This window comes from Scyliorhinus torazame, chromosome 3 (assembly GCF_047496885.1).
Source record: "Scyliorhinus torazame isolate Kashiwa2021f chromosome 3, sScyTor2.1, whole genome shotgun sequence".
Taxonomy (NCBI): domain Eukaryota; kingdom Metazoa; phylum Chordata; class Chondrichthyes; order Carcharhiniformes; family Scyliorhinidae; genus Scyliorhinus; species Scyliorhinus torazame.
In genome coordinates this window covers 66,499,268-66,519,635 of record NC_092709.1, presented here as the reverse complement: position 1 = coordinate 66,519,635, position 20,368 = coordinate 66,499,268, and the positions used below count along the sequence as shown (strand labels likewise).

The 20,368-nt window shown below is 49.8% G+C and overlaps 1 protein-coding gene across 5 annotated transcripts in view; it reads left to right on the top strand.

Moving 5' to 3' along the window:
- Positions 1–6,376: 6,376 nt before the first annotated feature.
- The window catches only part of etfdh (electron transfer flavoprotein dehydrogenase), a 136,211-nt gene continuing 122,219 nt past the window's right edge, over positions 6,377–20,368 (top strand). For 2 of the 5 annotated variants that reach the window (XM_072495779.1, XM_072495778.1), the window contains exon 1: positions 6,696–6,905. In XM_072495779.1, coding sequence (XP_072351880.1) covers positions 6,872–6,905 — 34 coding nt within the window. In that variant the 5' untranslated portion in view covers positions 6,696–6,871. Of the gene's footprint in view, positions 6,396–6,695; positions 6,906–20,368 lie in introns of those variants that run through there. The other 3 variants (XM_072495781.1, XM_072495780.1, XM_072495777.1) reach the window with 3 other exon arrangements.

Genomic DNA, 20,368 nt, shown 5'->3' with positions numbered 1-20,368 from the left:
AAAAGGGCCAAAAAAAAAGACTGCTTTGGTAGGGGCCACCAAACATGCGACCTCCTCCAACATGCCACAACCGGAATGGGCAGCATCTTACCAACAATGTTAATGTGACACCTGGGCCTGCCTTTGTGAGCAGAGTCTTTTGATCCAGGGAGGAACTGATGATAGGGCAAATCGCAGGTCTTTTTCTACTGACTAGTGCTCCATCCTTTTTTTACATAAGCCAGTTTTGAAAACAACTCGCGCAGGTAGATTGAGAAACGGTAAAAGTACTGCTGCAGCATGATCGGAAAAAGATGGATATTCTTGTCCTGCAAGCAACCAAAATGTGTCCAGAGGCATCTGCAAACTTAAGTTTCAGTGTAAGAACAATCCTGAGCACTGCAAATTACTCTATTTTAGTGACAATATCTTTGATGATTCAAAGGAAAGTGAACTAACTGGATCACAAACTCAAAGACAGGGATTTTCTGTTCCTGTTGGGCGGGATTGGTGGTGAGAGCAGAAAATATCGCAAGGCCCAAGTCACGTTCCACGTTAGCTTAAAAGTAGGGCACGATTGTGTCCGCCGACAGCCCCTCCCCCCCCAACTAACGTGGGCCACTTGCCCGGATTTTAGGTCAGTTTTTAAACCATTTTATTTGCACTTTTATTTTTCAGTCCAGCAGAGGCAGGAGACAATTATTTGGTAGGTTAATGTTTTATATTATCAGTGTCTATAAATATGTTTAAGATGCAAATAAAATGAAAATATGTTATTTTTAAAAAACTTTGATTTGTCATGAGGCTGCTGATTCTGTTAAAAGGGTACTTTACTGTATAAAGTGCGTTTGGAGTCATAGAAGGTGAAAGAATTATTATTTTTAATCTTTCGCTTGTCATGAGGATGTTAATTCCATTAAAGGAACTATAATGGATAGATTGTGGTGATCACTCACTGACGAGTATGATTGTCCACCGAGGAGACTAAGCGTTATTGGTCACGGGTTCTGTGAGTCATTGTGTGGCTGATGAGCCCGGTCCTAGAACTGAATCATCGATAACTCACTTGGCAGGAGTTTCCAAAAGGTGGATTGGTCTTTGAATGCTAGATCGCGGGTATTCCTTTTCTGGGCCTCCTTTTGTCATCGGGTGTTCTCGAAGAATTGTGACCCTTCAATCAGGAAGTTCCTCCAAGTAAGTCTCTTCTGAGCAAAGGACTCCCAGGCATTGACCTCTATGTTCCATTTCTTGAGGTAAGCCTACAAGGTGTCTTTGAAGGCCTCCTCTTGTTTGGGATCCTTCCTCGAGCTGGGTGAATAAGATTTGCTTTGGCAGTCAGGAGTCTTAACATCTTAAGCATATGGGCGGCCCAGCAGAGTTGGCTTCGGATGATCCTGGCCTTGACACTGGTGCTATTGACTCCTTCAAGGACATAAATGTCAGCACCCCTGTCTTTCCAGCTGATTCAGAGATAAAGTACATTTGAATTTTGCAATGTATTTTAAGACGAGTTGTTTAAGAGTCTCCCTGATGCAATGCTCATCCTTACAAGCCTCAGCGATTACTTCAAATGCGTCAGTGAAGTTTAATGCAGGAGGCCATTCAGCCCATCAAGTCTGCCCCTGTGGTAGTCACCACTAACTGTATTAGATATGTATATTAGATGTAGTACGGTAAGACTTCTGTACTAGAGGTACATGGGTAAATCCCTGCCTGCTGGCTCCGTCCAGTAATAGGCATATAAATGTGTGTGCTCGCCGGTGCTGCTCCCATTCTGGTAGCAGCTACAGGAGGAAACACATCTTTGCTCAATAAAGCCTCGATTATTCACTACTCTCGTCTTTGTAGTAATTGATAGTGCATCAATTTATTGAGCAAAGATTTTAAAATGTTGGAACTTCGCATCAAGCCTGATCGCCTACTGCTGAGCCCTCAAGCAGCCAACGCTACGTCCGCTTTTGACCACTAGCCTGCTTCGAAAGTTACCTCCGAACATCCGCTGAAGAACCCTCGGACGCACAGAAGCTCCAGGCTCTTTATTCACGGGTGAGCCCTGACATTTTTCCGCTCATCCGGGATGCGCCCACTTACGCTGAAGCAATGGAGCTCCTGAAAGGAAATTACGTTCGGCCGGTCAACAAACTATACGCCAGGCACCTCCTGTCCACGAGACAGCAATTCCCCGGTGAGTCCCTAGACGATTTCTGGCATGCCCTGCACATCCTGGCGAGGAACTGTGACTGCCAGGCAGTTTCGGCAGTCCAGCATACAGAACTTTTAATCAGAGACGCTTTTGTTACGGGCATGGGGTCGGCGTACATCCGCCAGCGTCGACCCACCTTCCCTGTTTGCAAACCTCACCCCGGATTGCAAACCCGTCGCCACCAGGAGCAGACGGTACAGCGCCCAGGACAGGACCTTCATTAGGTCGGAGGTCCAGCGGCTGCTGCGGGAAAGTATTATTGAGGCCAGCAACAGCCCCTGGAGAGCCCAAGTGGTAGTGGTAAAGACTGGGGAGAAACACAGGACGGTCATTGACTTCAGTCAGACCATCAATCGGTACACGCAGCTCGACGCGTACCCCCTCCCACGCATATCTGATATGGTCAATCAGATTGCATAGTACCGGGTTTTTCCACAGTGGACCTGAAGTCTGCCTACCACCAGCTCCCCATCCGCAAGGAGGACCGGCAATACACTGCGTTCGAAGCAGATGGCCGCCTCTATCACTTCCTTAGGGTTCCCTTCGGCGTCACTAACGGGATCTCGGTCTTCCAATGTGAGATGGACCTAATGGTTGACCAGTACGGGCTGCGGGCCACCTTCACGTACCTAGACAACGTTACCATCTGCAGCCACGATCAGCAGGACCACGACGCTAACCTTCTCAAATTTCTCCACACCGCCAAACTCCTTAATTTCAGGTACAATAAGGAGAAGTGCATGTTCCGCACTAACCGCTTAGCCATCCTTGGCTATGTTGTGAAAATGCAGTTCTAGGGCCCGACCCCGACCGCATGCGCCCTCATGGAACCCCCCTTCCCCCACTGCCCCAAAGCCCTGAAACAATGCCTGGGGTTCTTCTCCTATTATACCCAGTGGGTCCCTAACTATGTGGACAAGGCTCGCCCACTCATTCAGCCCAGTCTTTCCCCTGATGGCTGAGGCCCGCCAGGCCTTTAACCATATCAAGGCAGACATCGCCAAAGCCATAATGCACCCGGTTGACAAGTCCCTCCCCTTTCAGGTCGAGAGCAATGCATCAGACGTAGCTCTAGCCACCACCCTCAACCAGGCAGGCAGCCCGTGGCATTCTTTTCCCGCACCCTCCATGCCTCTGAAATTCGGCACTCCTCTGTCGAAAAGGAGGCCCAGGCCATTGTGGAAGCTGTGCGGCATTGGAGGCATTACCTGGCTGGCAGGAGATTCACTCTCCTCACTGACCAACAGTCGGTTGCCTTCATGTTCAATAATATACAGCGGGGCAAGATCAAAAACGATAAGATCTTGAGGTGGAGGATCGAGCTCTCCACCTATAATTACGAGATTTTGTATCACCCAGGGAAGCTCAACGCGCCCGATGCCCTATTCCGAGGTACATGTGCCAGCGCACAAGTGGACCGACTCCGGGCTCTACATGATGACCTCTGTCACCCGGGGGTCACCCGGTTCTTCCACTTCATCAAGGCCCGCAACCTGCCATACTCCATTGAGGAGGTCAGGACTGTCACCAGAGACTGCCAGGTCTGCGCAGAGTGCAAACCGCACTTCTACCGGCCAGATTGAGCGCACCTAGTGAAGGCCTCCCGCCCCTTTGAGCGCCTCAGCATGGACTTAAGGGCTCCTCCCCTCCACCGACCGAAACACGTACTTTCTGAACGTGGTCGAGGAGTACTCCCGGTTTCCCTTCGCCATCCTGTGCCCCGTTATGACTTCTGCCACGGTCATTAAAGCACTTCACAGCATCTTTGCCCTGTTCGGTTTCCCCGCTTATGTCCACAGCGATCGGGGATCCTCCTTTATGAGCGATGAGCTGCGTCAGTTCCTGCTCAGCAAGGGCATTGCCTCGAGCAGGACAACCAGCTACAACCCCCGGGGAAATGGGCAAGTGGAGAGGGAGAACTGGGCGGTCTGGAAGGCCGTCCTGCTGGCCCTACGGTCTAAGAATCTCCCGGTCACCCGCTGGCAGGTTGTCCTCCCCGACGCGCTCCACTCCATCCGATCGCTCCTCTGCACTACAACAAACGAAAGCCCCCATGAAGGTCTCTTTGCCTTCCCCAGGAAGTCCACATCCGGGGTCTCGCTCCCAACATGGATGGCAGTTCCTGGACCCGTCCTCCTTCGCAAACACGTGCAGACCCATAAGTCGGACCCGTTGGTCGAAAGAGTCCAACTACTGCACGTGAACCGGCAGTACACCTACGTGGCGCACCCCGACGGGCACCAGGACACAGTCCCACTCCGGGACCTGGCACCCGCTGGATCCCCACTCACGGCCCACCACCCGACACCCCCCCCACAGGTAGCCACTGCGCCATTCACCCTCCCACAGCGCACCTCACCGCAGCCCCCACCCCAGGAGGATCCGTCCTCCCACTGGTTCCACTCGGGGGCGATGAAGAGGAGGACAACACGCTCCCGGAGTCACCGGTGACCAAGTCGCGCCCGCATCACCACCAGGACCGAGGCGATCACAGTGGAGGATCAAGGCCCCCGACAGACTGAACTTGTACATTTTTCCACCACCCCGCTGCTCTTTTTTCTAAACAGGGGATGAATATGGTAGTCACCACTAGCTGTATTAGATGTAGTACGGTAAGACTCCTGTACTAGAGGTACATGGGTAAATCCCTGCCTGCTGGCTCCGCCCAGTAGGCGGCGTCCAAATGTGTGTGCTCGCTGGTGCTGCTCCCATTCTCAGCTACAGGGGGCCACACATCTTTGCTCAATAAAGCCTCGATTATTCACTACTCTCGTCTTTGTAGTAATTGATAATGCATCAGCCCCAACCCTCTGGAAGAGCACACTAACCAGGCTCCCGCCCTATCCCTGCAACCCCTTAATCCCATTTAACCACATCCCTGGACACTGAGGGGCAATTTAGCATGGTCAATACATCTAACCTGCACATCTTTGGGCCTTATTAATGCAAAAATTCTGAACGGCGCACATTCCTGGCCAAGTATGCGCAGGAGGCCCGAGGTTCCTTGAGACTACGAGATGTTGACCACGGCACTGAGGGCATTTAAAATTTTATTTCACGGCTCATCTCTGGGATAATACTGGTAGGACGTTTCCACACGTGGAGAAGGGAGAACTAGGGGACACAGTTTAAGAATAAGTGGTCTACCAGAGATGAAGAGTCGGAAGAGATAAATAGAATTTTGGTTCTTTCAGAGGGTTGTTCGTACGTGGAATTCTCTTTCCTGGAAAGCAGTTGAGACTGGGTCACTGAATTTATTTAGGGCAGAATTCGATAGACTTTTGACAAACGGGTCGAAGGTTATAGAGGGAAAGACAGGAAAATAGAGTTGAGACCACAACCAGATCAGCCATGCCCTTCAGCGCCAAGTGGCCTATTTGTGCTCCTAGGTTCTATGTGGTACACTAGATGTGGCTTGACCAAATTGGGGGGGCAGGTAAGAGCTGGGAAAGAATCGGGCAAGGGCTTGGTGGGAGAAGAGACGGGCAAGAGTTTGGGGTGGGGCAAGAGTTCTGCAGAGGAGGAGGGGGGGACATCGGCTTCGCGGGGAATGGCTGATGGGGAGGGGCGGGCTCCGTTATCACTGACTGACTGACCTGGTCGATCTGCAGCTCGAGCTCCTGCAGTTGCCGCTCGCTCGCGCCCTGCTCCATCTTCCCCCCCGAGCCTGCCAGTACCGCCAACTCCAACAGTCAAACCGCGCGCCCAAACCAACAGTCAAAAGGCGCGCCCCGGTCTGTCCAAACCTGTGCCTGTAACATGTACACCAAGTTACACTCCGCGCAATCACTACTATCTCGTCGTTTTTAATGTTGATTTAAAAATGGGTAATTTCGGTCAAATTGTTTACTGATCACCCACTCGGCAATTCTCGTATTCTTGGCGCTCGGTTCATCTGTTGTCTCTTACGAACAGGACCTTATATCCCACCCCCAGCGGCCGCAAAAATGAACTCCTGCTACATTTACAAACCATTTGTTGTTAACCGAGGGTGGTGAGCAAACAAAAAGTTATTTACAATGAGATCGGACTGGCCATAAAAAGGCATCACTCTCTATAGTGCATCCTGGGATTTGTAGTTTGAACCCAGAGTTTCAGCGTTATTTTAGGACTTGGACAGCGGACTTAAGGATAAGCTCAGGAGAGCATTGGGGAAAGGTCAAGACTTCGGGGTAGTTCAGCTGACACGGCTTTCGGCGGCTGATGAGTTGAGGTAGCGGCGATGTTGGAGGGTTAAAATGAATTGGTGGGAAATTCAAATACCGGTCGATATAATAATGAAAATGAAGTGTTGGCATAACCTCGTAATCGCTAAGAGATTTTGGCATTTATTTGAACGAGACTGTGAGACAAGAGGTTACTTGTCGCCGATAAGCTTGCAGCCACAGGGACGGTGAGCTCACCGGAGGGTGATTGTCACCTGTCGGTGAGCGCACTGACACGCATGCGCGGTGCTGCCGGCACCGAACAGGACCTCACACTTCACGGAGGACTTTGAATCTTTACGGCGCAGGCGCAAGAGATTGGTATTGTGACCCTTCGTTCACTGAACCGGAAGGTTCGGGCACGAGCTAGCTGTGCGGCCGGATCGACAGCAGTGACCGAGGCTTGAGGGGGCTACGCTGTGGCCAGGGGGAGAGGGAGATCCGTGCGCCATATTGTTTTCAGTGGGTGACAGGCGGCTCCGGAATGTGGTCGGCGGGTTACCGGTGTACACCACAAGGTAAGAAGCCCCTCCCCCGGCAAGATCAGCCTGTATGACAGCAGAATTGCTAATACTGACTGACATTTAAATCGCAACGTGCCTCGCACGGATTTTTTTAAAGCCTTTTTAAACCAGCTCAGTCAAGAGTCATTAGAGTAAGACGTTTTACAACACCAGGTTAAAGCCCAACAGGTTTGTTTCGATGTCACTAGCTTTCGGAGCGCAGCTCCCTCCTCAGGTGAATGAAGAGGTATGTTCCAGAAACATATATATAGACAGATTCAAAGATGCCAAACAATGCTTGGAATGCGAGCATTAGCAGGTGATTAAATCTTTACAGATCCAGAGATGGGGTAACCCCAGGTTAAAGAGGTGTGAATTGTGTCAAGCCAGGACAGTTGGTAGGATTTCGCAGGCCAGGTGGTGGGGGATGGATGTAATGCGACATGAATCCCAGGTCCGGGTTGAGGCCGCACTCGTGTGCGGAACTTGGCTATAAGTTTCTGCTCGGCGATTCTGCGTTGTCGCGGGTCCTGAAGGCCGCCTTGGAGAACGCTTACCCGGAGAGCAGAGGCTGAATGCCCTTGACTGCTGAAGTGTTCCCCGACTGGAAGGGAACATTCCTGCCAGGTGATTGTCGCACGATGTCCGTTCATTCGTTGTCGCAGCGTCTGCATGGTCTCGCCAATGTACCACGCTTCGGGACATCCTTTCCTGCAGCGTATGAGGTAGACAACGTTGGCCGAGTCGCACGAGTATGTACCGCGTACCTGGTGGGTGGTGTTCTCGCGTGTAGTGGTGGTATCCATGTCGATGATCTGGCACGTCTTGCAGAGATTGCCATGGCAGGGTTGTGTGGTGTCGTGGTCACTGTTCTGAAGGCTGGGTAGTTTGCTACAAACAATGATTTATTTGAGGTTGCGCGGTTGTTTGAAGGCAAGTAGTGGGGGTGACCTTGGCAAGATGTTCATCTTCATCGATGACGTGTTGAAGGCTGTGAAGAAGATGTCGTAGTTTCTCCGCTCCGGGAAAGTACTGGACGACGAACGGTATTCTGTCGGTTGTGTCCCATGTTTGTCTTCTGAGGAGGTTGGTGCTTTTTTTTGCCGTGGCGCGTTGGAACTGTCGATCGATGAGTCGAGCGCCATATCCCGTTCGTACGAGGGCATCTTTCAACATCTGTAGATGTCTGTTACGTTCCTCCTCGTCTGAGCAGATCCTGTGTATACGGAGAGCTTGTCCATAGGGGATGGCTTCTTTAATGTGTTTAGGGTGGAAGCTGGAGAAGTGGAGCATCGTGAGGTTATCCATGGGTTTGCGGTAAAGCGAAGTGCTGAGGTGACCGTCCTTGATGGAGACGTGTGTGTCCAAGAATGCAACTGATTTTGGAGAGTAGTCCATGGTGAGTCTGATGGTTGGATGGAACTTATTGATGCCATCGTGTAGTCATTTCAGTGATTCTTCGCCGTGGGTCCAAAGGAAAAAAATGTCATCGATGTATCTGGTGTATAATGTCGGTTGAAGGTCCTGTGCGGTGAGTAGGTCTTGTTCAAACTTGTGCATGAAGATGTTGGCGTATTGGGGTGCGAATTTGGTCCCCATGGCTGTTCCGTGTGTCTGGATGAAGAACCTGTTGTCGAAGGTGAAGACGTTGTGATCCAGAATGAAGCGGATGAGTTGCAGAATTGTGTCTGGAGATTGGCAGTTGTCGGTGTTGAGTACTGAGGCTGTTGCAGCAATGCCGTCGTCATGGGGGATGCTGGTATAGAGTGCCGAGACGTCCATTGTGACGAGGAATGTTCCTAGTTCAACTGGTCCATGGGTGCTGAGTTTCTGTAGGAAGTCCGTCTTGTCGCGACAGAAGCTGGGCATACCTTGTACAATGGGTTTCAAGATGCCCTCGATGTAGCCAGAGAGGTTCTCACACAGGGTCCCATTGCTTGAAACGATAGGACGGCCTGATGTGTTGGCCTTGTGTATTTTCGGTAGGCAGTAGAGATCTCCAATGCGGGGAGTACGTGGGATGAGAGCACGTAGGGTGCTCTGAAGATTTGGATCCAAGGTCTTGATCAGTCTGTTGAGTTGGCGTATGTGTTCCTTGGTCGGATCTGCGGGTAACTGTCTGTAGTGTTCTTGGTTGTTCAGTTGTCGGTATACTTCTTTGCAGTAGTCCGTTCTGTTCAGTATGACAGTGGCCCCTCCTTTGTCTGCTGGTTTGATGACGATGCTGCGGTTGGTCTTGAGAGCGCGGATGGCATTGCCTTGTGCTTGGGTGATGTTCGGGGCTGTCTTGTGAATGCGACTGATGAATCTGGCATTGACGCAACTCCTGACTGCTTGAGCATACATGTCGAGTCTAGGGCAGCGGCCTTCCGGAGGGGTCCAATTCGACTCTTTCCTCTTTGGTTGCCGCACCGCAGATCTCTCGGTCTGCTGTTCTGGTTCATTGATAGTCTGCTTGGGTTCGCTGTTGGCCTCTTGGGGTCTGTGGAAGAATTCCCAGAGTCTCATTCGCCTGATGAATTCCTCCGTGTCTGCCGCGAGACTGATGGGGTCCATTTTGGTGGTGGTGCAGAAATTGAGCCCTCTGCTGAGGACTTCGATTTCGTCTGGTTGAAGGGTGTAGTCTGACAAGTTGACAATAGATTTCCCTGTATTGTTTTCTACTGTGGTACCGGGGGTGGCTTGGTTGCTGCTGGTGGTGATGCCGAGTTTCTCAAGCTTCCTGTTCTTAGTATGCATATAGGTGGTATAGTATTGTTGTCTCATCTGTTTGGCGGTGTTCCGCAGCTGGTCTGCTGCGTCCTGAGCGCAAGTTGAGAATATGGCCTCTATCTTGGTTTCCAGGTTGCGATGTCTGCTGTAGAGCTGGCGTACGAGGTGGTTGAGGAGTGTGAGAGAGGTGCGACGGCAGTCTCTCAGCGTAGTCTGTGTTATAGGTCGACTTGAGTGGGTTTGTGATCTGTAGCCCTTTCGGGTTCTTGTCTGCTTTCTTGCATCTTTGTAGAAACTTAATGTCAGTGTCTATATGCGCGATCTTCCTGGAGATCCTCTCCACTTTGAGCCGGCAGCTTGCGGTGTCGATGGTAGCCATGATGTGGAGATTCCGCACACATGAGTGCGGCCTCAACCGGGACCTGGGATTCATGTCGCATTACGTCCATCCCCCACCATCTGGCCTGCAAAATCCTACCAACTGTCCTGGCTTGACACAATTCAAACCTCTTTAACCTGGGGTTACCCCATCTCTGGATCTGTAAAGATTTAATCACCTGCTAATGCTCGCATTCCAAGCATTGTCTGGCATCTTTGAATCTGTCTATATATATGTTTCTGGAACATACCTCTTCATTCACCTGAGGAAGGAGCAGCGCTCCGAAAGCTAGTGACATCGAAACAAACCTGTTGGACTTTAACCTGGTGTTGTAAAACCTCTTACTCTGCTCACCCCAGTCCAACGCCGGCATCTCCACATCAAGAGTCATTACGCCACCGGAGGCCACACGGCCAATCCAGTCCACGCCGACTCTCTGTCGGAGTCAGTCCCATCGTCCGTTATATGTAGCCTTAAAAGTTTTTTTTGTCTCGTGTCCATCCAAATTCCTTTTGAAATCATTGATGACCTCTGTTTCCGCCACCTCTTCGATATCAAGTTCTATGTGAATACTTGCTCACTGTGAGAAAAGTTTTTCTTTTCATCTCTTGTCCTAAACTTTAAATCTGCACCCCATTAGTCTTTGTAATAATTTGTCTACATCTGTCATAATCCTGGGCAACTCTATCAGATCTCCCCTCAATCGTCCTTGCTCTCTAAGGTAGTGGTTTTCAACACTGGTATGCCATGAGAACTGTCCCAAGTGTGCCGTGAAATTTTGCGGCTGGCGCAGTCTGGCAAGAAGAGGTTGAGAGGTAGATTTAAAACTGAGATGAGGAGGGACTACTTCTCGCAGAGGGTGGTGAATTTGTGGAACTCGCTTCGCCATAGTGCGATGGAGTCTGAATCATTAAATGGTTTCAAGAAGGAGATAGATATATTTCTGATTTTTTTTTTTAAAAGGTTAAAGGGATACGGGGAACACGCAGGGATGTGGATTTCAGACCAGGAAAAGATCAGCCATGATCTGATTGAATGGCAGAGCAGGCACAAAGGGCTGAATTGCCTACTTCTCCTAATTAATATGTTCCTCGTTCCACTTGAGATAGAGGTCTGGGCGCCGGGTCAAGGAGTCTGAACCGGCTATGGATGGAACGTGGAGACTGAGCTATCCGATGCAAAATTGCAAGTGTATCCATATGAGGACAGCGGCGTTTAAAGAGAGAATAAATTGAGGATAGCTGTGTATAAAGAGTGAGGACTCAGCCTAGAGAGTGGAATTTGGTGTAAAGAGTCAGGCTTCACTGAGGATTTTCAAAAACGAGTTGTCAGCGAGGACTGTTAGTCAGTAGAGTGGGACTGGAGGGAGAGAATCTTCAGCGAAGAGCGCCGTTATATAAAGGGCGGGAATTCGACCAGAATAGAAGGGTGCAAAGAGCAAGATTTCAGGCAGGAAAGCGTGACTGTAAATAGAGATACTTCAGCAATCAGATGAGGTAGCAAGTGTCGGACTCCAGTGAGTTTAGCAGACTGTATCAAGCGAGACTTCATTCAGAAATTGGGCTTTAGAAGAGCAGATCTTCAGAGGGTACAGCGAGGCTGCAATAAAGGGAGATTTCAGCATGGGGGGCGGGGCAGTAAAGTGGGAGACATCAGCGAGGTGATCAGGTATAATAAAGAGACATCAGTGAGGAGAGCGGGATAAAATGAGCAAGACATTAGTGAGGAGCATGGGGGATAAAATCAAACTTCAGAGCATAGGTGTGAAGTGGGAAATGGTTCAGAAGGGCACTTGGCACAGAAGATGGCTGCCTGACACACAAGATGGAGACACCGAGAATAAAAGCAGACATAACTGATGCCTGGAGCCCAGCGGGGTGTCAGTGGGACAGATAGGAACAGATCCAGGACAAAGGGAGCCAGACAGGAAGATTAAGAAATACATAAATGTACTGTACAGAAATACTGGGGCTGTTTAGCACAGGGCTAAATTGCTGGCTTTGAAAGCAGACCAAGGCAGGCCAGCAATTCCCATAACAGCCTCCCCGAACAGGCGCCGGAATGTGGCGACTAGGGGCTTTTCACAGTAACTTCATTGAAGCCAACTTGTGACAATAAGCAATTTTCATTCATTTCAAATGTGGGACACCACTTGAATAAAGCTGACTTCAGCCAAGGTGTACACAATGATATGCTAATACGAATGTCTTGGGACAATCGATACTGCTTTCCTGCTGCTACCTGTAACCTGTAAAACCTCTTTAACTATAACCATGTGTAAATGACAAAACGCTTACAAATAGCGATGTGCAATCTATAAAATGTTTAAAGATAACAAGGTGATAATTGTTTTGTATCTGGGCTCATTGTGAACCCAAAGTATAAAATGAATGACTACCATTCATACCACGAGAAAGGTTGGCTACCATACCGCGGGGTACATACGCTTTCTCCCGAAGCTTCGTGTAACAATAAACTGCACTGATTGAACACAGCAAGTCTGACTCCCGAAGTGGTTGATTTTCCCACAACAGGTGTAAAGGTGTGAGCAGCAGAGATAATCTGTAGTTATCTGGATTGTGACATTGTGCATTGTTTATGGAGTCTGTACCCCTCTTAAAATCAAAATGGGGCCGTACCGATCATATTGTTTCTGGGTTTGATTAATCTCTGATGAGTAACAACTCATAGGACATGGTAGCATTTCACAATTAAACTAAAATTACTCAATATAATGAAAGTATGGGAACTCCACTCAGCCCCTTGAGCCTGTTCCAGTATTTACTTACATCATGGCAGATTTATCACTGAACTCCTGACATTTTTATCGCTTAATATGCTTCTTCAGGTACAATGCCCTAAGCGGGCTATTGGCAACCATGGACCACCATTGGATTGGTACTCAGCAAAGTACTGAAGAATGGCTAGACAGGAAACTCTCCTGCTCTTACCGCCTGCTATCGGGTGTATTGGAAGGACTTTGCGTTTGACAAGTTTACAGGCGCACCTTCCATGGCCATCAAGTTCTGAAGGAGGACTTGAACCCACAGCTTTTGGATCAGAGATAAGGACACTACCAAGATGTCACAAGACCTCCCATTGATATTGATACTCTTTTATCTAGCTAAAATCTATTATTCGCAATATTGAGAGACAGACCCCTAGCCTTTTTCGGGAAAAGATTTCCAGATTACCACTCCTCTTCGTATGGAAAAAACATTTCCCGATTTAAGACTAAGACATAGGAGCAGAATTAGGCCATTTGTCCCATCGACTCTGCTCCGCCATTCAGTCAGGCTGATAGGCTTCTCATCCCCATTCTCCTGCCTTCTCCCGATAACTCCAGATCCCCTTATTAATCAAGAACCTATCTAACTCTGTCTTAAAGACACTCCGTGATTTGGCCTCCACAGCTTTCTGCGGCAAAGAGTTCCACAAATTCACCGCCCTCTGGCTGAAGAAATTCCTACTCATCTTTGTTTTAAAGGATCGTCCCTTCAGTCTGAGGCTGTGCCCTCGGGTTCTAATTTTTCCTCCTCGTGGAAACATCCTGTAAGTTTCAAGAAGGTCCCTCCTCCTCCTTCTGAACTCCCAACGAGTACAGACCTAGAGTCCTCAACCGCTCCTCCATATTCATATTTCACTGGAGTCTAAGTGGGTGCGCCGTGGAAATGTTTGTCTAATTGAAGTGTGCCGTGTTATTGAAAAGGTTGGCAACGACTTCCGGTGGCGGCCATATGCGGGTAGGTCGTGAAATCGGCAGCTCCCGCCGCGAACGGACTAACGGGCCCTTTTAAGGATTTTAGCGGCTCCTGGGCGTAATTCGGCAGGCAAACAACACTGGAAGGCTGCCCGCATCAGTTTATGGAGGGGACCAGTAGTAAGACGGCGAAACAAGCGAATACCAAGAAGCGGGTGGAACGGGCGCGGGAACACAAAATGGCGGCTGGCTCGGATCAGGCAGCGTGGGCCCAGTGGTCGCGGGAACAGCAGGAGTTCCTTAGAAGTTGTTTTGCTGACCTGTAAACGGAGATTCAGCCTCAATGGAGAAGATGGTTGAGACTCAGAAGATGCAGGAGAAGGCGATCAAGGACATCGAGAAAAAGGTCTCGGATAACGAAGACAAGAAACTTGGTCTGGCCGTCAGGGTGGAGGCACATGATGCCTTGCATAAGAGATGGCAGGAGAGATTGGAAGACCTTGAAAACAGGTCCAGGAGGCAAAACCTGCGAATTCTGGGCCTCCCTGAGGGTGCGGAGGGGTCGGATGCGAGTGCATTTGTGACCACGTTGCTGGGGACGGGGGCATTTCCTCGGCCTCTGGAACTGGACGGGGTGCACAGAGTCCATAAGACATAGGAGCGGAAGTAAGGCCATTCGGCCCATCGAGTCCACTCCACCATTCAATCATGGCTGATTTCAACTCCATTTACCCGCTCTCTCTCCATAGCCCTTAATTCCTCGAGAAATCAAGAATTTATCAACTTCTGTCTTAAAGACACTCAACGTCCCGGCCTCCACCGCCCTCTGTGGCAATGAATTCCACAGACCCACCACTCTCTGGCTGAAGAAATTTCTCCTCATCTCTGTTCGGAAGTGACTCCCTTTTATTCCAAGGCTGTGCCCCCGGGTCCTAGTCTCCCCTGCTAATGGAAACAACTTCCCTACGTCCACCCTATCTAAGCCATTCATTATCTTGTAAGTTTCTATTAGATCTCCCCTCAACCTCCTAAACTCCAATGAATATAATCCCAGGATCCTCAGACGTTCATCGTATGTTAGGCCTACCATTCCTGGGATCATCCGTGTGAATCTCCGCTGGACCCGCTCCAGTGCCAGTATGTCCTTCCTGAGGTGTGGGGCCCAGAATTGCTCACAGTATTCTAAATGGGGCCTAACTAATGTTTTATAAAGCTTCAGAAGTACATCCCTGCTTTTATATTCCAAGCCTCTTGAGATAAATGACAACATTGCATTTGCTTTCTTAATTACGGACTCAACCTGCAAGTTTACCTTTAGAGAATCCTGGACTAGGACTCCCAAGTCCCTTTGCCCTTCAGCATTATGAATTTTGTCACCGTTTAGAAAATAGTCCATGCCTCTATTCTTTTTTCCAAAGTGCAAGACCTCGCACTTGCCCACGTTGAATTTCATCAGCCATTTCTTGGACCACTCTCCTAAACTGTTTAAATCTTTCTGCAGCCTCCCCACCTCCTCCATACTACCTGCCCCTTCACCTATCTTTGTATCATCGGCAAACTTAGCCAGAATGCCCACAGTCATAGAATTTCATAGAATTTACAGTGCAGAAGGCGGCCATTCGGCCCACCGAGTCTGCACCGACTCTTGGAAAGAGCACCCTACCCAAGGTCAACACCTCCACCCTATCCCCATAACCCAATAACCCCACCCAACACCAAGGGCATATTCGGACACTAAGGACAATTTATCATGGCCTATCCACCTAAACTGCACATCTTTGGACTGTGGGAGGAAACCGGAGCACCCGGAGGAAACCCACGCACACACGGGGAGGATGTGCAGACTCCGCACAGACAGTGACCCAAGCCGGAATCGAACCTGGGACCCTGGAGCTGTGAAGCAATTGTGCTGTCCACAATGTTACCGTGATGCCCCATCTAGTCCCGTCATCCAGATCGTTAATATATAAAGAGAACAGCTGTGGCCCGAACACTGAACCCTGCGGGACACCACTCGTCACCGGTTGCCATTCCGAAAAATAACCTTTTATCCCAACTCTCTGCCTTCTGCCTGACAGCCAATCGTCAATCCATGTTAGTACCTTGCCTCGAATACCATGGGCCCTTATTTTACTCAGCAGTCTCCCGTGAGGCACCTTATCAAAGGCCTTTTGGAAGTCAAGATAGATAACATCCATTGGCTCTCCTTGGTCTAACCTATTTGTTATCTCTTCAAAGAACTCTAACAGGTTTGTCAGGCATGACCTCCCCTTACTAAATCCATGCTGACTTGTCCTAATCCGACCCTGCACTTCCAAGAATTTAGAAATCTCATCCTTAACAATGGATTCTAGAATCTTGCCAACAACCGAGGTTAGGCTAATTGGCCTATAATTTTCCCATCTTTTTCCTTGTTCCCTTCTTGAACAGGGGGGTTACAACAGTGATTTTCCAATCCTCTGGGACTTTCCCTGACTCCAGTGACTTTTGAAAGATCATAACTAACGCCTCCACTATTTCTTCAGCTATCTCCTTTAGAACTCTAGGATGTAGCCCATCTGGGCCCGGAGACTTATCAATTGTTAGACCTCTTAGTTTCTCTAGCACTTTCTCCTTTGTGATGGCTACCATATTCAACTCTGCCCCCTAACTCTCCTGAATTGTTGGGATATTACTCATGTCTTCTACTGTGAAGACTGACGCAAAGTACTTTTTTAGTTCCTCAGCTATTTCCTTGTCTCCCATCACTAGATTACCAGCGTCATTTTGGAGCGGCCCAATGTCTACTTTTGCCTCCCGTTTGTTTTTAATGTATTTAAAGAAACTTTTACTATCATTCCTAATGTTACTGGCTAGCCTACCTTCATAATTGATCCTCTCTTTCCTTATTTCTCTCTTTGTTATCCTCTGTTTGATTTTGTAGCCTTCCCAATCTTCTGACTTCCCACTACTCTTTGCCACATTATAGGCTTTCACTTTTGCTTTGATGCATTCCCTAACTTCCTTTGTCAGCCATGGCTGCCTAATCCCCCCTCTGATAACCTTTCTTTTCTTTGGGATGAACCTCTGTACTGTGTCCTCAATTACTCCCAGAAATTCCTGCCATTGCTGTTCTACTGTCTTTCCCACTAGGCTCTGCTCCCAGTTGATTTTCGTCAGTTCCTTCCTCAAGCCCCTGTAGTTACCTTTATTTAGCTGTAACACCTTTACATCTGATTCTACCTTCTTTCTTTCAAATTGGAGATTGAATTCTACCGTATTATGATCACTGCCTCCTAAGTGTTCCCTTACTTTAAGATCTTTAATCAAGTCTGGCTCATTACATAACACTAAGTCCAGAATGGCCTGTTCCCTCGTGGGCTCCATCACAAGCTGTTCCAAAAAGCCCTCCTGTAAACATTCAATGAATCCCCTTTCCTTGGGTCCACTGCCAGCATTATTTACCCAGTCCACCTGCATATTGAAGTCCCCCATGATCACTGTGACCTTGCCTTTCTGACATGCACTTTCTATTTCATGGTGCATTTTGTGCCCCTGGTCCTGACCACTGTTAGGAGGCCTGTACATAACTCCCATTATGTTTTTTTTGCCTTTGTGGTTCCTCAACTCTACCCACACAGACTCCACATCATCTGACCCTATGTCGTTTAGTGCTATTGATTTAATTTCATTCCTAATTAACAAGGCAACCCCGCCCCCTCTGTCCACCTCTCTGTCTTTTCGATAGGTTGTGAATCCCTGGATGTTTAAATGCCAGTCCTGAACCCCCTGCAACCACGTCTCTGTGATGCCTACCACATCATACCTGCCAGTCACAATCTGGGCCACAAGCTCATCTACCTTGTTCCGTACACTGCGCGCATTTAAATATAGCACCTTTAATTCTATTGACCGTCCCTTTTTGTTTTCTTAGTGTGGTGGACCTTGGTTTACTGAGCCTTTCCATACACTGTGTCATATTTTGTGGGATGGGGACTATCGTAACCTCTCCTGAGTTTTGTCTTTTCGTGCTTTTTTGTATTCCTAAGCAGCTACGCTTCCCACTGATTACTTCACCTCTTGGTTCCCTGACTTTCCCGTCCCCCCCCCAATCTCTAGTTTAAAGTCCTATTGACCACCCTATTTACTCTTTTCGCCAGAACACTGGTCCCAGCTCGGTTCAGGTGGAGACCATCCCAACGGTATCGGTCCCTCCAGTCCCAAAACTGATGCCAGTGTCCCATGAAAAGGAACCCCTCTTTCCCACACCACTCTTTCAGCCACGTGTTAACTTCCCTGATTCTTGCCTCCCTATACCAATTTGCACGTGGCTCGGGCAGTAATCCGGAGATTATGACCCTTGAGGACCTGTTTTTTAATTTGAATCCTAGCTCTTTATAATCTCTAAACAGGTCCTCTTTTCTAGACTTGCCTATGTTGTTGGTACCGACATGGACCACAACAACTGGATCCTCCCCCTCCCTCTCCAGTATCCTTTCAAGCCGGTCAGAGATGTCCCGCACCCTAGCACTCTCTCACCTTGAATGGCCTACTGAACCATGGTGCCTTGGTCAGCTGACTCATCCTTCCTGCAGCCCTGTTCGCCATCCACACAGGGAGCAAGTGCCTCATACCTGTTGGACAGGGTCAAGGGCTGAGGCTCCTGAGTTCCTGACTGCTGGTTCCCTTTACCTGCCTGACTTGCAGTCACACCCTGCTGTGCCTGGCCACTGGCAGGATTTAAACTATTTACTCTGACAGGTGTGACTGCCTCCTGAAACACTGGGCGCGATTCTCCACTCCCACGCCGGTTGGGAGAATCGCCTGGGCCGCTGAAATTTCCGGGGATGCCGGTCCGACGCCCTCCCGCGATTCTCCCAAGCGGCGGGAACGACCCGGTTGAGTTTCGCAGGCCGGAGAATCGCCGGAGACACCGAAAATGGCGATTCTCCGGCACCCCCGCGATTCTGAGGCCCGGATGGGCCGAGCGGCCAGGCCAAAACGGCGGGTTCCCCCCGGCGCCGTCCACACCTGGTCGCTACAGTCGTGGGCGGTGCATGAACGCTGGGGGGTTGGCCTGTGGGGGGGCGAGGGGGGATCCTGCACCGGGGGGTACCTTAAATGTGGGGTGGCCCGCGATCGGTGCCTACCGATCGTCGGGCCGTCCTCTCTGAAGGAGGACCTCCTTCCTTCCGCCGCCCCGCAAGATCCGTCCCCCATCTTCTTGCGGGGCGGATTTGGGCAGGACGGCAACCACGCATGCGTGGGTTTGCGCCGGCCAACCCGCGCATGCGCGGATGACGTCCGTTATGTGGCGCCGGCCGCGTCATCTAATCGGCGCCGCTTTTACGCGGGCGACAAGGCCTCGCGCGGGTAGATAACGCGGCCCCGATACTTGCCCATTGTCAGGGCCTGAATTGGGCGTGACCGGGGCCGTTCCGCGCCGTTGTGAACCTCGACGGTGTTCACGGAGGCGCGGCCACTTCGGCATGGGGGTGGAGAATCGCGCCCACAGTGTCCAGGTAAGTCTCCCCCTCCCGGATGTGCCTCAGGGTTTGAAGCTCAGACTCCAGCTCATCAACTCTGAGCCGGAGCACTTCGAGCAGCCAACACTTACTGCAGATGTGGTCGCTGCAGCTCGCGATGGGATCTGCCAGCTCCTACATCAAGCAGCTCAAGCACATCACCTGACCAGCCATCACTAATTAATTAATTAGTTTAATTTAAGTTTACAAGTTTAGCTGTGTGTTTTTTTTAATTTGGGGCAGATTTGCTATCAACCAATCAGATCACAGCTTCCCTCTGACGTCACTTTTGGGGGGGAAAAACTGGAAAACGAAGTTACCGTTAGGTTTTTATACTCACAGAGGCTGCTCCTCCTCCTCCGAACGGCTCCCGAAATTAGGCCCGAAGAAAGAGAGAGAACAAAACAGTCGGGAAAAAGCACCTTCTCCCACTCTTCACCGAATTACCTCGCTGCACCAAATTACCAAATTCTCACTCTGTCTGTGTCTCACTCACTCAGGCTGTGTCTCCTTGACCTGCGCAGTGCTTCTTGCAAGGAAGCAAGGTCCTTGCAAGGAAGCCCAAAACTAACGAACTGCCGAGGGCTATGGTAGTACGGTTTCACCGCTTCTCAGACAAGGAACGTGTCTTGCGATGGGCTAAAAAGGAGCGGAGCAGCAGATGGGAGAACAGCGTAATTCGCATTTACCAGGACCTGGGAGCAGAACTGGCCAAGAGGCACTGGATTCAACCGTGCTAGGACGGCCCTCCACAACAAAGGGGTGAAGTTCAGACTGCTGCATCCGGCGAGGCTTTGGGTCACATATCAAGGTCGTCACCACTACTTTGATACACCGGACGAGGCGTGGACATTTATCAAACAGGAAAAGTTGACTCGAGCTAAAGGACAGCCACACTGGGACGAAACGCTCTGGTGGGGATGGGTAACATGATGCTGTCCTAACATAAGATTGGGAGTAATGCTAATTATTTGATAGCCGGAGTGAGCTATGTTATGTTGTTTCCCTTTTTGTTCCTTGTTTCTCTGGCCATGTTCTCAGCTTTTGTGGAGATCGGCCACAGAGGGGAGAGAGGGGCCCTATACTTAGGGCTGCTCTTCAGGCATCTGGAGCCGTTTCTTTTGTGGGGCCGGGTTAGCGCCCGGGGTTTGTTTGTTTGTGTTTCACTTGGGGCGGGGGGGGG